At 34.4% G+C, this 17,633-nt stretch overlaps 3 protein-coding genes across 10 annotated transcripts in view; 2 read left to right on the forward strand and 1 right to left on the reverse strand.

Moving 5' to 3' along the window:
• Nucleotides 1–116: 116 nt before the first annotated feature.
• LOC139998116 (uncharacterized) lies at nt 117–5,395 on the forward strand. 3 transcript variants are annotated; one of them, XM_072022432.1, is made up of 4 exons: nt 1,225–1,401; nt 2,871–2,950; nt 3,986–4,336; nt 4,499–5,395. In XM_072022432.1, the coding sequence occupies exons 3-4, from the start codon at nt 4,169–4,171 to the stop codon at nt 4,886–4,888; spliced, it is 558 nt and encodes a 185-aa protein (XP_071878533.1). In that variant the 5' UTR covers nt 1,225–1,401; nt 2,871–2,950; nt 3,986–4,168; the 3' UTR covers nt 4,889–5,395. The 3 variants fall into 3 exon arrangements, with proteins under 3 accessions (XP_071878534.1, XP_071878533.1, XP_071878532.1); XM_072022433.1 differs by lacking the exons at nt 1,225–1,401; nt 2,871–2,950 and adding an exon at nt 117–135; XM_072022431.1 differs by lacking the exon at nt 2,871–2,950.
• Recq4 (RecQ4 helicase) lies at nt 4,858–16,068 on the reverse strand. 3 transcript variants are annotated; one of them, XM_072022379.1, is made up of 9 exons: nt 15,160–16,068; nt 8,437–10,725; nt 8,256–8,367; nt 7,384–8,186; nt 7,013–7,300; nt 6,601–6,936; nt 6,366–6,525; nt 5,929–6,248; nt 4,858–5,821 (listed from the first exon to the last, which is right to left on the reverse strand). In XM_072022379.1, exons 1-9 carry the CDS (start codon nt 15,256–15,258, stop codon nt 5,591–5,593), a joined length of 4,638 nt encoding a protein of 1,545 aa, XP_071878480.1. In that variant the 5' UTR covers nt 15,259–16,068; the 3' UTR covers nt 4,858–5,590. The 3 variants fall into 3 exon arrangements, with proteins under 3 accessions (XP_071878480.1, XP_071878481.1, XP_071878479.1); XM_072022380.1 differs by lacking the exon at nt 15,160–16,068 and adding an exon at nt 13,701–14,035; XM_072022378.1 differs by lacking the exon at nt 15,160–16,068 and adding an exon at nt 11,131–11,593.
• Nucleotides 11,992–17,633, forward strand: part of Dip2 (disco-interacting protein 2) — a 40,839-nt gene continuing 35,197 nt past the window's right edge. For 2 of the 4 annotated variants that reach the window (XM_072022372.1, XM_072022376.1), the window contains exon 1: nt 11,992–12,286. In XM_072022372.1, the coding sequence (XP_071878473.1) occupies nt 12,157–12,286 (130 nt within the window). In that variant the 5' untranslated portion in view covers nt 11,992–12,156. The remainder of the gene's footprint in view (nt 12,287–17,633) is intronic. The other 2 variants (XM_072022375.1, XM_072022373.1) reach the window with 2 other exon arrangements.

Below are 17,633 nucleotides of genomic sequence, written 5' to 3' on the forward strand. Positions count from 1 at the left end.
TTACGTCTACTGATCTTATTGACTTGGGCGAATATGTTATATTACGTTAAGTACGTCGGCGGTTACGTTAAGTACAGCACGAACTTATCGCTATAAATACTAGAGGATACAACAAAATTTCTATATTTTTTCAAGGTCAGTATTCCAACTCACGTGACATAAAATCCTATATGTGTAAGATACACGGTCTATATCTACGCCTGTCATTAACGGTGACGAAGGTTTATCTATATAAACATTACGAACTCGTTATTATTGACATTACATTACATTTATAGTTCTTATATGAATGTAAAATGAATATTTGACAAATTTTTTATATCGGAGCAATGTATATATTAAATACTTTGAAAATGTATCGTTATTTTCACAAGTAGTGACAAAATCGTACATTTCATCGAAACAAATTTAAAGAGTACATGAAAAAAAAGTCGAAAATACGAAATAAAATTTCTTCATATGACAATCCTTCGTTTCTGAGAAAATCTACTTTAAAAATTTGTCAAATACATTTGAACTTGGTTTGAACCGACTAGATACGAGGAAACAATCATCAGGAGAATATTCTACGTGCGAAAATCGATCAAAAATGTGAAATAATATTTTCCTGCTTAAGGCCTCGTTTTCAAGAAAATAAGATTTGAACATATTTAATTACGAATTGGCTTAATATAGGAAAACGAAGCATCTTATGAAAAAATGTTACTTTACCTTTTTGATTTTCATATGTAGTTTAAACTTCTGATCATCTACTCTTGTTCAGTCCGGACTTAGCCAAATTTAAGTATGCTTATCAAATTTTCAATCTCAATTTTCGCGTAAACGAAGCCACGGATGAAGAAACGTAACATTAAATTATTTTCATGTTTATTTATGCAGAATCACTTCTTACCCGGTCGTACTACGATTTCTATCCCACCCTGTATATAGTATACCCTGCAATAAATTTTTCACTTTAAAAACTTCAAGTGTAGATCTGCCATCTTTTTATTACGTCACTGCAAATTTATGTTAACTTTCTATGAATTTTAAATAACATATCATTAATTATCAGAATAAAACATGAAAGAAATTACCTTCACTATTATGAAAAAAAAACCACGGAAAACTAATATTGAAATATATGTGTATATGCTAACGACTCTTCTGTGATTGGTAAGCACGGCCATCTTCAATTTACATAGTTACAGGTTATCATGGCATGGCGAACACCTTCAGTTGAATCAGAGATGCGTGAGGAATTGTATGTGCGTTAGTGCTGTCGTCGTTACAATATGTTATATTTTATTGCTAGTATAATCCTATTTACGTAAATTTTAACCTTGTTTTCCGATATAGTGCAAATTCACGTAATGTCGAAGTGTAAAATTTCTTCCGCGGAACGTAAATCCTCACAAAATCGTAAGTCAATTATGTATCTATTACGTTAGCAACGAATGTACACATTTACGATCGTTGTAGCACCTGTATATATGTATGTGTTACTGAATTTTATTTTTTTTTTTTTTTTTTTTAATTACTGTTTCTTAGGTTGATATATTGTTAAACATTCTGGATTTTTCATTTTTTATGCGAATAAAAATGTATTTTTCTTGGCAATTATAATTTACAGGAATACATATTTTACTATCTTATTTATTTGGATAAAATTTTATATATAGATTAATACCTTCGTATTATGATTATTTATCTAAAAAGCTATACATATAATTTGGTTTTTATATATACATCCATTACACTTTATATTTGATGAATTCATTAATGAATCAAATCCATTAATACCACACTTCTAGTAATTTAATCAAACATTTAAAACATTTTTTATATTATTGCTTTTGTTTATTTCTTTGGGTGTTCGATTTGCAGTTAACCTTTTTTTTTTGTATGCAAAATATATTTGCTCGTTAATACGTTGTTAGCAGTAACATAGCATCCATAAATCATATTGTCGACTTTTAAATTATTATTAACAACAAATATTAATTGAGGAACAATTATCACTCACAAATCATTATAAATAATAAGTGGGATTACGATAACATTCTATAATTTATATTATTGTTAAACAATACAATGCTTAAATGTAAATTTTGAAGATTTAAATAAAACTTGTTCGTAAATTCCAACTATATAGCATGTCAATCTCTATGCAATTATAGCTCACTGCTATTAGTATGCACAACTACCATATACTCTATATCTGGAATATTCTCTAAAGAAACACTCGGTATTTTTAATCCAATGTTACTAAAAGGTTTGCGTGTTACCTTTCAATGTTACCAACAGTTTCTTTCGTTCGTAAGCACGATTTTTTTCCCTTTGACAATAAAATGATTCCTTACTTCGTAACAAGTTACGAGTTAATTACAGATTCTGCAATTTTATCGCAAATTAAACGAAACTAGAAATTTGATACGAGTCTTATAAAGAGTCTTCGTACAATGTATTAAAATCCTGTCTTTAAGCCTATGTCTAATCTTTATTTGCGATTGCATGAGATTACATTTGAAGATTAGCCCTTGACGAAAATTTGAGATACTGAAATGTAAGATGTTTGCTTCGATTTTTAACGGCTTTAGGCATTTTATTTTTTGGCTTTAATCATAACATTTTTCGTTATCGTTGTAGTATTTAAAATGCAAGTGATATTTTATTGTATGTAAAGTGATATTTTAAATAACAAACGATTGATAACGATATTTTTGTCTAATTGAAAAACTTCATTCGAGTAAAATGGCAAAACAGTTAACCTACAAATTGCAGATCAAATTTGAGATTTGATATATATAATGATATATATTATATACAATATATCGCAATATGTGCTGTATGCTTGAGTATTTTTGTACAGTTGTGGCAAATTCTTGTAGAAAATGCGGTTTTACTTGGAGTACATGTTTTCAAGACGTGGACGACGACAGCAGTTCTAATAGCTGGTCTTCCTAAACAAGTACATAATTACTATTACATACAAAAATAGCATGATATAAATATATAATCTGTTCGATTTTATACAAAAGTTCCAAGCATGGCTTGTCATCGTTGCAATATTTTACCTTTTAAACTGCTGCACGTTAATTAACTCAGTGTTCCGTAAGGTTACTTGTAATATTTCAAACTTCGCGTGCACTCTGTGACGTGTTATTGTCGTTAACCTTCACTATCTCAATGATGATTTTATTCGGCACTTGTTCGTATTAATTAAGACCTTAGATACAATAAGAAATTGAGATTAATAATAAATGCAATATCTTAAGAGTAGTAAATAGTTTTTAAAAAATTTTTCATTGTTCGAGTGTTATTAAATTACGATGTTATGTCTTCGAAAATACAGTAGATACGATAAGAATCAAAGTTTATGCTTCGCGCGCTCAAGGCAATTAATTAAGTATTGTTCTTACAATTTATCATACGTTCCATCTATAATTGGTATTACATTTATGAATAGAATTCCTTGTAATATATACATAATTTCAATTATTTCGAAGTATAACAAAATAAAATTGTTTTAATAATTGAGAAATATTACATATCTTTTGAAAAACTGTTCATATCTTCTCAATTGATTGATGATATTTGATTTGACCATTGTATGTTTCTAAACGTAGCGAAGTGTGAATACATATCAATATAGTTTAATAGGATAGAATCCATTCAGTTTATAGCATGCATACTAGAGTGGGACAATAGATTTTATGTATGTTTCAGTTGATACGTTCAATTATTTTTTTTATATATTTAACTACAAGATATTTCTACCTTACATACTTTCAATAGGTATTCACGTGATCTTTTTTCTCGTTAAAAATTAAAGAGTTGTTAATTTATTTGTTCGTCGTTTAACAAGGTCATTGGACAGTAGTAAAAAAAATAATATTGAAATATTAATTATTAGTATTATATATTATTATTATCAAATTGGGTTATTTAATAAAAATAATAATAAATATTTAATCGGGCTATTGGATCATTTAATCTGTTTCAGAAAACACTTTCACCAAGTTATCTAATCATTAGAATAAAAAAATCGAGCAAAGCTTTGTATCCGGGAAGTGACCTCGAGGACCTGAGCATATATCCGAATACATTAGACTCTGCTCACCAAATACGGGACTACAACGAATACGTTTTTACGCGCATTCTTTGATATCCTAACATTAACGAGGAAATGGATCGAATCTACGTTGATGAAGAAACTGGTGAGAGTATTAGTCTTCCAGATTCCGACTGTGAGATTCGACGACTCGTTAGTTCGATAAATAATGCCGAGACGGGAGAACCGGAGATCAACATAGTTGGAATAGAAACTACTAAAAGTCGAAGAATACGCTTCCAGGTAATGATTATAAATGATTACCATAAAATACATGCTGAAATGGTAGAATTATGAAATGGTAATGAGTCTATGGATGTAAATTACATAATTTGATACATTATGTAAATAATCGAAGGAAATTGTGAAAACCTGAATTAAGATTAATTAATAAAAATTCTCTAGATTCCGAAAGAAGTGAAGGAAACGTTGTCAATTAAGGATCCCACCTTAAAAAAAAGTGAGAATCTAATGGATTTAGAGCCAGTTCCTGCTGGAGCAACGTTCGGTCAAGTAAACCCAGTTTGTTTATTCTTCCTTGCTGTTCTATGTTTCTGCTGGTTCTTGCCTGTATTAATGTTCCTTGAGATGTCGTTGCACATTTGGGCTCATCATAAAAATAAAACGTTAAAGGATGCCAACGTTTATTTCCGTTCTCCATTTCACGGAATATCATCTGAATTTTGCGCACTATGCCAAAATGAAACGTGCATGAACCGTGTTGGAAAAATGCAGCAAATACGAATGCACAAGTTCTTGCGACAATGCAATTATATGAAAAGAGCGGTAACGTGAAATTTTTAGCCTAGAATATTGAAGAATATAGAACTTCAAATGGAAAAAAAAAAAGCGAAAAACAAAACATTCCAGCCCACCTTGATAAGAACATATCGTATTATATTTTTATGTTAAAGAGGTGACAAATTTATTTGCGATTTTTTTTCACTTAGATTTTATTGTCGTAAATTAATTGAATTTACTAACAAAAATACAAAAAATTAAATATAACAACGGTGCAGGAAAAAAGTTTTATATTGAAGATATGTATCATATATACTGAAACTAATAATGTACCCGTACAAATTTATAATTATTATTGTTACACGTTAAAATTACAATGATGGAAGGAAATAATTATCGCATTACCTTTTTTTAAAAAAGTATTTAAAGTTTATTCTATAAATATAAAAAAAAAATAAGTTACTCTTTTTAAGGCACGTTCGAGTAAATATTTTGTATACTATGATCTACATGAATTTTGTCATTTGTTATGGAAACAATAAAGCGTTATATAATCTTTAATCTTTTATGTTTTTTAAAATACAATTCTCAATGTCAGGCAGGAGAACTTATAAATACATAACTCAGACCTCATACATTCAGGGACTATATAATATAAGAGTTTTGTAACTTTTAACGTTATAAGAATAGCAGTTATAGCACGGTAACGTTCAAAAAGTCATTAAAAATTTCTTTGAATCATTGGAAACAATCATCCTAACGTAAAGCTAAAATTTCTCTTGTCGCAATTTGATATAAAGCATTGAAATCAAATGAAATATGCGCCCTCCAGAAACGGCATTTATTCCATATATAAGCAGGGTAATTTGGACTTTGTATTCCATGAAAGATGCGTGCGACTGCACGTCCAGTGAAATTGTTGTCACGGTAACTTACAATCAAATTTCGTACATCGCAGGCTACTTGCGCTTCATTTTCCATTATATTCTGAAAAAATACAAATTATGCATGTATTAAATTATCATAAGATCTGTTATAAGATATGTAACTTAATTTAAAAATATAGGTGTTAAACATCATGAAAAGATTTATACTTGTTGTGATAAATCGATATCTAATAGAACTTTTCCCTCGAAATAATTGCGAATAACGTCTTTTAATTGATCAGACTTGTTAATCATTTCATCGTTCAATATAAGGCACTCTTCTACAGATGGTACACTAAACTTGTGTAGCATAACACTAATTGTCTCAAGTTGTTGTAAAGATGAAGTTTCTTGAGATTGAGCGCGGCTAACTAAAGCATCTAGTGCTTCATCTAGTTCCACCTCTGTCAAGTCTCCTGGGGCCTTTACCCTTAAACCAAGTTTATCATATCTTACTGAAATAGCTGATCGCTTTGGAACTCCATTTACTAAGGAAAAGATAAAAATATTAATCAAGGAAGTACAGAGAGTATTACAATATTACAGTGCATTAACGTTTAATGTTATTTTTATACATGGGTTACAATTTATTGATTAAAACAAACCTGCTTTCCATTCTAAATTTTTAAGGTGACCTTTTACTACACCACTATCCCAACCAATAGCAGATGCAACATCCACAACCGGAAACTCAATAACATTATCCTTTTCATGAGAAATACCGTTTTGTAAATCTAATGCTATTGCCATTGCAAGTGGTGGTGACTGAAAAATTCATGAAAATCCTATATTAGATAAGTATAGTAGATTTCTGTGGAAATGTGTGTTACATATACTTACCGTTTGAGCAGCTTGCTTTAGCGCTTGAGGACCGTTATAACTTGAAACTCTAGCCCTGACATATACAGATGAAAGAACAGTAATAAATCTTTTAGGATGCAATTCGAGATAACACAAAAGCGTTGAAATCTTTTCCTCTGAAATATCTAAAGCCGCAACTGTATCGTCAATCGGAATAGCAACTTCATGACCAGGACACCTACGATCTCCTTTGTTTTCACGTAATTTTGCACATGAACACGGAACAAAAACTTTTTGAAGTAATCGTCTGATTGTATGCCTGTCTATTCCATTTGCATAAATATGCCGTCGCAATTCTACTTTATCCTTATCTTCCTATAACGGAGAAAAATGTTTGCATGATTACAAATCAGTCGCATAGTAAATTTGATTATAGAATAAACTTTAGTACCATTGGATTTAAAAATAAATGACAATGGGCTGGAAGTCCATCTCGACCAGCCCTCCCGACTTCTTGGATATATCCTTCGAAGGTGCCAGGCATGTTGTAATGTATAACAGCGCGAATATCTGCCTTATTAAGACCCATACCAAAAGCTACAGTAGCAACAACGATCTTGACTTGTCCACCCATAAATGCTTTCTGAACAATTTTTCGACGATGAGCCGATAAACCAGCATGGTATGCTTCTGCGATAAAAGATAGTTTGGTGTTTCGTTTTTCGAAATTATTTCCATCCTATTAAAAAACAGAGTGTATCATAATACATTACTAACGATACTGCTAACGGTACTAAATCATTAAAATAACAATCAAAATACCTGTGAGAAAGCAATTCTTAGAAGACTCGCAATTCTTACACATTCATCTCGACGAGTACAATAAATAATAATTGAGCTACAGTTTTTAAATCTTTCACTTAATAATAATTTGATTAAAGCCTGATCTCTATTTTCATCTTTAGAAATTGTAAACAGCAGATTTCTAGGTATTGGAATATCAGAGATAACACCCGCCATTCCTTCTTCTATATCTAAATGGCTTACTATGCTTTCTGCAGTAGCTTTTGTTGCAGTAGCAGTAAGAGCTAACACTGTTTTGACACCTAATTTTTCTTTAAGAACTCGGCAAACCATAAGATAAGATGGACGAAAATTATGAGACCATTGTGAAATACAATGAGCTTCATCTATACATGCAAAAGCAATTGGTGGAAGCTGCCTTAACAAAGCACCAAATCCAGTTGATTTTTCTCCAGCTACTACAGCTTCTGGAGAAATTAATAAAATATTCACTTTTCCTTGTTTTACCATTTCCATAACATTATCTTTTACTTTTTGCGTTTGATTAGTATGCAGACAAGCTGCAGATAAAAACAAAGGTACACCTGTTACTTGGTCATCCATTAAGGACACCAATGGTGATATGACCAAAGTGATACAATTGGAGTATTTAGAATAAAGATATGCAGGTAACTGGTAACATAAAGACTTTCCAGAACCAGTAGATAAAGTTACCAATGTCGATTGACCAGAAAGTATTCTCATTACAGCTTTTTCTTGTCCAGGTCTAAATGTTTCATGACCAAATTTTTGCAAGGTGTTGAAAACTTCAGATGGTGTTTCTGTAATTATTAATATGTAATAAGTATAAAAATTAATTAATGAATTGAATTAGATCTTAAATTAATTACCTATGCACGACCGATCTTCTTTAAGTTTATATAGTGGCTGTACTGTACCAATTTCTGGTGGTAATAACTTCTGTACTAAATCTTCGGGAATTTTGTAGCCACATAAAATATTCTACAAATTTTATACAACATAAAATAATTATCACGAAGTTATATAAAGATTAAGTATATAGAAACATACTTCATCTTCAATAGGTTCCCATAAATCATCATCGTCAGTCTTATTCTTCGTTTCATTTCCTGTCAATTCCGACTCCGTTTCAAGAGAGTACGATGGTTTCTCCGGTAAACGGTCAATTCTATTAGCATGTGCTGTAATTGCATTTTGACTGGCCATTTTCTGAGCTTCTTCTAAAGTTGGAAATTCCGAACTTTCATCTATCTCGTTTAACGGAATCAAATCATCGCTTTTTGTATTTGGACAATACCTTGAAGAATGACCGATATTTCCGCATTTAAAACAACTGGATGCACCTTTCTTTTCTACAAAATCAGCTACTGCTAAATTACCCTCGCTAGATGCAAGTTCCTTCTTTTTCTCTTTCCATTGATTTTTTCTATATTTTGAAAAATTAAAATTCTTTTTACCACGCACAAATATTTTTTTCTTTAAATTTATCCTAACAAAGTTTTCATTTAATTTTCCATCTGCTACTTTCTTTTCCAATTTTTCTCTACTTGTTAATTGTCCCTTTAGTTTCATCGCTGTCCCCTTAGGTTCAAGATAAGAACTTAAATCATCAGCTTTTGAAGAAATAGATTTAGCAAATTGTTCAATAAGATCTCCTTGGTTACTTTTGCACATTGCAAAACGCGGAACAGCTTCTAAGGTTTCTATTCCATATATTTCAGGCTTCTTATCTTCTGTACTTTCAAGATCTACATTAGAGATTTCTAAGACATCTTCTTCATCTTGTATATTCTTCTTCTTTCTATAAGACTTTTTTGTTGTAGGTGCATGTTTTATCTTATTTGTTGATGTTGATCCTTTGGTAACTTTACTCTTTTTTGTTGTACTTGTTCTCTTTGTTTTTGATACTTTCTTCTTGCTTCTTTTCTCCTTTTCATCACTTTCATTGAAATCAGGATCTGAGTCATCGGATGAAACACATTTAACTTGTTTTCGAATTTTAGAATTTGCTGCTTTTTCTTTAGATGATTTTTCTACATTCTCTTCATTATGTGTGTTTGTATCTACAGTCTGTAGTACATCTGTTATTTTGTCCTTACATTTATCAATATTATTAGACAAATTTGTCTGAATATTTACATTATCTTTTATGCTATTGTTTCTAACTAAATCTATATTAGTTATATTTAAGTTGTTACATTTTTCTTCACAGAAAGTTGTCTTACTTGGTATTAGGCCATTTGTATAATTTTCATGGCACATCTTTTTGATAGGATGATTTTCTTGATCGCTGAATCTTTTTTTGAAATTTCTAATACGTTTGTTTCTATGTTCTTCTGAATCACTGTTACAGACAAAATCTTCTTCGTCCGATATCTGAAAAGTTTCTTGCGATTCAGACACAAGTGTTTCTTTAGATAAATAAATACTTGTGTCCAGTGATTCAGTTCCAGAATCACTTGTTCCAGAAAGTCTTTGTAAATCAACTGCTGGGTAAACCAAGTTACTTTGTTTGGCACACCTGTCTAACCATCCAGGATTTAAATTTCTACTAACAGTATGTCCTTCGATTAATTGTTGTATTGTACCAATTGATTGAGTAGCAGGCTTAGACTCCATGTAAGTTACTTTCATAGACTTACCAAATATAGACTTTGTTTCTTCATTAATATCAAAACTATCTTTACTATTTAGTTCTATGTTTGTGTTTTTTTCCAATGTATTTGTACTAAGGTCATTATATTTTTCAGATTTATTTTTTACTTTTGTAGCAGACAAGGATTTTCTAGGATTTCTTTTTATAAAGTTTGAACTTGTAAATTTATTTTGTGACAGTTGAAAAGAAGATGCTCTGGCTATAGGTAATGTTTGTTTCTTTTTGGGTATTTGCTCATTACTTTTACTTAAATGATCACCCCATACACCTTTTACATTTTTATAATTATTTTCTTCTGCTGCCAAACTATTAACTGTATGCTGACTTTGACATTCTTCTGGATTTATTATTACTGGATTTACTATATCTCCATCATCTATTTTGCCTGTATTTTCTATATTTTTTAAATCTGTATTTCTTCCATTATTTTCATCTATGTTTTCTGCATCTTTTTTATCTTGTTCAGTTATAATTTCTAAAACTTGTTTCTCATTATTCCTTAGAGATTTATTATCATCTTCAATTTTTTCAGATGATGTACACGTTATAGTCTTAGAAACATTATCTTCTGCCTCATCAGAAAATGAAATATCTATAAGAGTTTCTTCTAAAGCACGTGTTTTTAACTTCCAATACATTTTATAAGATTCCTTGATTTTCATGTCAGCCTCTTTAATATCATCCTATAATAATAAAAATATATTTATAACATAGTATCATATAAAATTTTATTCTATTATAATTCACAATACTTATGACATTTGTTACAATAGTAACTAAATATCTACATGATGTATGTCCATAAATGTACAGAGAAACATCAAACAGAAATGATAAAGACAAACGCTCAAATCTAATTGTGAAAAAAATCATATAACTCATATAAAACCACATAAAATTGTAAAATCGTATAAAAAAATAGATATTATATATGAAAGTAGGATCTTTATTCCTGAAAAACTTTGACTAAAAGCGACTATTTCAATGACAAAATAAAATAGAGGAATTATCATTGAAGCTTGGTAATCGGAAAATAATTGTAACTGAATTAATTTTATGTCACAATTTATAAAAATGAAGTGTAATACCTTATTCGGCTTACGTCCATGTTTCGCGGTAAAATGACTTTCCCATAATTTGACACGATTTTTATATTTTTGATATTGTGTTTTAAACACTGGGTCTGATAGTATTTCCATTTTTTCATAAACATTGAAAAAATTATAATTATTTATAAAACTATAGGTTAGCTTAAACGATTTCTGTAATATGAAATTATATCGCGAAAACAAGATAATTGTTCACAAAATGAGCACATGGTAAATGTAATTGATGTAACTTGTTTACATTTTAATTCATCTTTATTAAAATGTCCATTTCACAAAGGTAAATATGTCGCGATACTTAATCGAACAACTGGTCGAGAATAACGGTAATTCGTGATTCGTGACTGACAAAAAGACTATGGTACTGGTAGGTATTTAAATCAGACGAACTACTCGAAGATAGAACGTGGATCTGATTGGTCATTTCTGGTAAAACCAATACACGCATAAAAATAAGCACGCATATTGGTCGAAAGTTCCGCATCTACAAATAAGATAATATATATATATATATATATATATATGTATGTATATATAATATTGCTTGGCGGGGAGTGAAAGACGGGAGTATTTCCCTTGCCGCCCCACTGTCAATCTACTTATCTCTGACTTATTCTGTCAACTTCTACTTGACGATGAAAGAAAAAATAATTAATATTCTTTCGGAAAATTAATAAATATCTCTATTTTCAAGACACAAACAGAGTGAAATACTTTACGATCTAATCAGATTGACATGCAGGAAAGCAAAATATCACGAATAAAATGTTCGTAATATTACAATCCGATTATAAAAGTTTATTGCAAAAAATTAACAAAAATATGCGACAAACGATACTCGATGTGTTTTTGTGATAAGTGATGGATGAGCGCGTTATCATGGACCGCAGGTAATCGCCAATTGCGGATCGACTGTTTTCCCGATAGGTGTCTAATCGAACGGTGTCGCCAGCTGACGGGAGTTTATAGTATCAGTGTAAGGCAAGATGGCCGAGCGGTGGTCGTGGAATGTACGGCTGGAGAATTGGTGATCTCGGCGCGGATGGCTTAGTGATGGCCGAGTTCAACATCGACATCGGCAAGCTCCCAGAGGACGTACGGGAGAAACTTGCTGAGCTGGATCTCGAGTTATCCGAAGGTGAGTAGACGTAGCTTTTCTCGATGCGCCGCCGCTACGCAAACCCTTTCTCTGACTCACCCTGTGCATACGAGAGAAAGAATCCCCTAGTCCCCGTTGATAAAATCGATAATAGCCTTGCTGTTGCCATTTTCCTCCCCCGTAACTACATACATTACCTTTCGAAATATCATCTTGCGCTCGAACTACGCTTTTTCTCGAATCCTGTCAAACATTAATAATCGAAAGACGATTGGAATTCCTCGAAGTGAGTCTTCTACTTCAATCGTGATGGACACTCGAATCTCTATCGACCGCGCCTCATTCTATGTAACGTCCTTTACTTTTCGTTTTCGTTTTGGACAATCGATGACCGACATTACCCCTCTTTTTTATTTATTTTCACTTCTTGGCTCACAATCCAAACTTCTATTTTCCTAAACTCCGAAACGAATCTCCTGAAATCTGTTTGTACACCGTTCGAAGCGTGCCTAGTTTAGTGTGGATTTCATCGGAACAGGATTCCACATCGCGAATATTCTTTTTCGCAAAAAGAAGGTATTAGAATGTAAATGAATAATCTTGGAGGAATTCATCGGCGTTCTAAAAGGTTATCCTCGTTTTCGAAGAAATTCGGGGAACACGTCATTGACATTTTGCATGGCGCACGTATCAAAATCCGGATTCCTAGATATTTTAAAAATGTCTCGAGGTCCATCCACTTGTTCGATTAAACGTTTCCAACCTTGATAAAAGCGGATGCCTCGTACGACGTTGAACGGTGATATTACAAGGAAAGCTGCGAGGATGCAACGTCCGGTCTTTTTTCTGCTATTTCATCTGGCAAGCAAACGCAATCCCGTGAGCTTATTTGTATCTGAAGTTCCGTCTTTCATAACAAGCTATCGACCGGTTTCTCGTGTCATCTCCGAATACTTAAAATTTTATCTGTCATTGTATTCGCCGCTTAATGAGCCATCTCCTGCTTCTCTTTTTACGATTCGGTTATTCGTATAAAATCAAACATTTGTTTCGCAAAATTCTTAGCCGAATTTTGACGTTTTCCATGACATTTTTATTCGTTCGAAACCGTGGAATAAAGCGTACCGTTTCAGACAAAGATAGTGTGTTATCCATCACGCGGATGTATAGAAATTAGCGGGTCTACGAAGTCTACATTTATCTGAATCCAACGGGTGACAAATCGTACTCGATCGATTCCTCTCGCTATCCGTGATTTTCTATTCGTACGACAGAGGTTAACGTTCGATTTAATCAGGCATTGACTGAAATTTCGTAGGAATAAATAATATGACACGGTAGTTAGAGATCGAGGCCAGGCTAGCGGAATGTTTCGAAACAAACTGACGACTCCTTAATATATCTTTTATAAGTTGTTACGAGTGTATATATATGTGTGTATATACCTACTTACATGGCTATTCGTCGGGAAGCAGTTGATCACGGTTCGCACGGGTGTCTCGTGGCAGTGTCAGCGCGATTCGACGTTACAGGTGTGAAGATTCGACCGTTTTACGCTTCCCTTTGATCAACTACGGCCATCGGTTTGTTTGCGTTCGCAGTTAGAAAGATTTCGCGGTGTTCGTTGTGACTGGTCTTCTTTGCGTTCCCTTTGCCAAACGAGCTGGTCACCTATTTACGATTTAAAGGGATCTTAGCCTCATGGTCGTTCACTTTCTCGCGCCGTGAACTTAGCCATTTCACGTTGGAAAAATACAGGATGCAAATACGTGCATGATTTCGCGTCAGTTTTTTAGCGTAATTCGCTGCAACGTACCGTGTTGAGGTGTAACAAAACGCGGCCCGATGTCGTGTCGAGTCGCCGCGGCCGTTACGAACAAAGCCGCCGTGTTAAGGAATTGATCAACTACGAGAACCAGTGTATGGTAGAACGTAGGATAAATTCGGCGGAGGAATTGGCTGGTAGCTACGACAATCGAGCACTTTTCCTTACGACATCGAGATACGGGCATGGATTATGATTTATATTCGACAAAGGCAAATTAAATATAGAGAATCATCGGTCGATACTTTTTCGATGGAAAACGGTCTCAGTCGCGGAATCCCGTCTATCTTATTCCGACGATATTCGGAACGTACGACTAGGGACGTATAATATCATTTATAACACGGTGTCCTCGTGTAGCAACGTGACGTCAACTGGACGGGTCACCGTCCATCTTCGCGAAGCTTTATTTGCATGTGAGGTAATTGCGCAGATTACCCGTTCGTGCGTATTTCAATTGAACACGACTATACGACCGTCTTGAGAGAAATCCTCGACACTATTAGTCCTGACCGTATCATTTGTATGCTCGGTATGCGATTCAAAACGCGGACACGTGAGCGTTGGTCATTTCGGAAGTTTAATCTGCCTTAGTCATCGATAATCCATAGTCTATTTAAGACTGATATGATATAAAAGTTGAATCAATCGTCGGCCACGAGTCGATCGAATTTATTTGGGTATCGTTTCGGAAAAATCCTTCCGCGATATATAGCAACGTAACGTAAACTAGAAATTGGCGAGCAATGTAATCGTAAGAGAGGTTTCGGTGAAATTGGTGGTAGTCGCGTGCAACGAATTACGGCTCGTAGCTTATTCACACGGTTCCGTTTATCGTCTGAGCTTGCAGGCGTGTTCTCATTTCGCGTATTCGGTAGATTAGTATCGTTTAAATAGAAGGTATTCCGTTTCCAGAATCATGCGCTGCGCGTCGTTGGATTTCAACGTTTACGGTAGCGATTCAGCCTCGGTCGGTAGACTCGAGTTAAGCGTGACTTCTTGCTGCTATGATTAACGGCCACGTATACACCGGCGCAAGAAAGCGTCTAACATGAAAAAAAAAAAAAAAAAAATTGTCGCTACGTACTAGAGGTAATATCGCGATGTTCGATCGTTTCCACGCGTCGAATTCCATGCAAATTAACGGTGGGGCCACTTGAAGCACAGTAAAACACGTTCCACTCATAGTCTTCTTTTTTTTTTGTTACAGCGTGTAGATACTCGTAGCATACGTAGCATAGCAGAGACGTTATTAGAGAAGGTTGTTTCGCTTTGACCAAGAGCGCCGTTACTTCACCCGATAATTGCTCGATTGACGTAATCGCAATGGAAACTTCTTTGACAATAAAATCGCGAGCGCCTGATTTTCTGATTTTCCTAAAGCTTTAACGTTCCTCCGTCTTGCTTCTTTCTTTTCCTACGCGTCTGTTCGTTTAGCGAGATCTATCTCGATCGGCCCGTTTGTTGATCACGGCTCGATTCATTCAGGGGAAATTAATCGAGCCTGTAATCGACAGCGTTAATATAATGGATATGATGTAACGAGGCGTTGTTGGCTCATTTATTCCACGATAGGATTTCTGCATGAGTCATTAAAGCCGGCTCTAGTCGGCACGTACCCGGCACCTGTTATCTAGCGGTCGAACGATGCACGAATCGCGCTTACGCTCTTTCTAATTCCCGCTAATTGTTTTCTTCGTTCACCGCTTCGTTCGTCAGCGGAATATTTCAATCAGCTTCGCGATCAACACCAAATACAACTGGTATTTCTCTACCAGACGTAGATGATGCAAAATTGCCGAATGATTTTCTCCAGCTGTGCCAACTAGCGGAACTTTGTATCCTCTTTGCATAGATGTAATGAACGACGTATAACATTTCACTTAATATAGCGGAAACTTTGGAAAATTACTCGATTCGCGAATACCTGATTCGATTAAACTAACCCCTTAAACAAGACTTTAATTGCAGTAATTGTTTCCCAGCGGTTATTCGTAGGAGAATTTCGATGATTCGAGAGAAGTCAGCGCGTGTATTCTTCTGCCATCGCAAATCTTTAATGATATTAAAGCGTCACGGGATCGTACAGGGTGTCCCCTTTAAGTTCACCTGGCTGAGTGCCTGCCTTATCGATAGAGCACCGTCTCTTAAAAAGAATCTTTTGAACGATGACCGTTTCGAGGGATATAATGTTTCACTAAAGCATCGTTCCTTTCTATTTATTCGGTTATGTCGTCAGTAACGACAAGGATATCGCATTGTGGTTAAACGAAACACTCTGTCTGGTTCTACCGATGATCGTTCCATAAATAGTAGATAGAAATTTTATCACTAGGAAATAGGGATTTATTTACCGAAGGTCCGTGGGCAAATAACCAGAGATGCGTTGTCCAAACGTCGAATTCTAGAGCAAACGGACCCGTTATTCTCGTTTGCCGATCCATCGATTATTTACAGGCTTCGATAATCCACTGCGGAATAGGCTTGCTTGAAAGTTTCTCGTAAACGAAGTGAAGTTACGCGCCCATTTACTGCGAAACGCGTGATTTCGTGACACGCCAATTGCACGAATAACCTCGTAGCGTAAAACGGTTGATTCTTCGATTATCGACGATACGTATACTTGGTCGATACATTCGGAAACCTTTCGAACGACAGATAGCCTGTAGAATACGAACAGGACCCAGTCGCGTCAGTTACGGACCTGTAAAAAGATCGTAGTGTTCGAAATGACCCGTTAGCTAATTCGATGCAGGTAAAAAGAATAGAAAGCGATCTTAACCTACAATTTCATAATAACCATGTTATTATCGTGGTTAAAGGTAAGGTGGACCTTTATCTGTGTGATTTCAATGGTCTCATGGATCGTTGCACCTGTGGTTGCCCAATGCCCCGCCAGTTAATGCTTCCTTCTGTGGATAGAACCGTGATTGCCGATGAATCCGGAAACTGACCAAAACGGGCGAACGCAAATGAAGTTTTCTTTTATCTGGGAAGGTTATCCGGTAGTTTTTTCGAGTAACGAGCAATTAAGTCTTCGTTACGTTCGCGCGCCTTATGAATAATTCGTTGGCTCGTGCCAGGTTAATTGCGTTTAACTGTTTTTACCGATTGCTCGAAATGCGAATCCCCGACGACTGATTAACGTTCCGTGTAATCGGCAGCGAAGGACTGCCGTAGGAAAGAAGGAATCTATTTGGTTAAGCTGGCCGATCGATTTTTTATCGTTCGAACGCTCACTTTCGTAGTTATTTCATCGACGAACCTGATCGACCTGCTTCGCGTCTATATTTTTAATCTCGCTTCGAACTTGAACTGTATTTTTAGAAGACTATGGCGGAAAGTTGCTCCTCGTACGGAACCACCAGCTTCTAGATTTATGACTCGATTATGAAACTACTTAGGAGTTCTTTACGACGCGAGTTCAGTAACCTAATAATCCTATTCCAAGTTGTTTCGGCTGAAAGTTAAATCGCCGCTTCTCCTCACATTCTCTCCGTGTCGCTTGCTAATAATTTTTACATAAAACGTAAACGCACGGGCCAATGCTTTCGAAATCTC

The sequence above is a fragment of the Bombus fervidus genome, chromosome 2, assembly GCF_041682495.2.
Source record: "Bombus fervidus isolate BK054 chromosome 2, iyBomFerv1, whole genome shotgun sequence".
Lineage (NCBI taxonomy): Eukaryota > Metazoa > Arthropoda > Insecta > Hymenoptera > Apidae > Bombus > Bombus fervidus.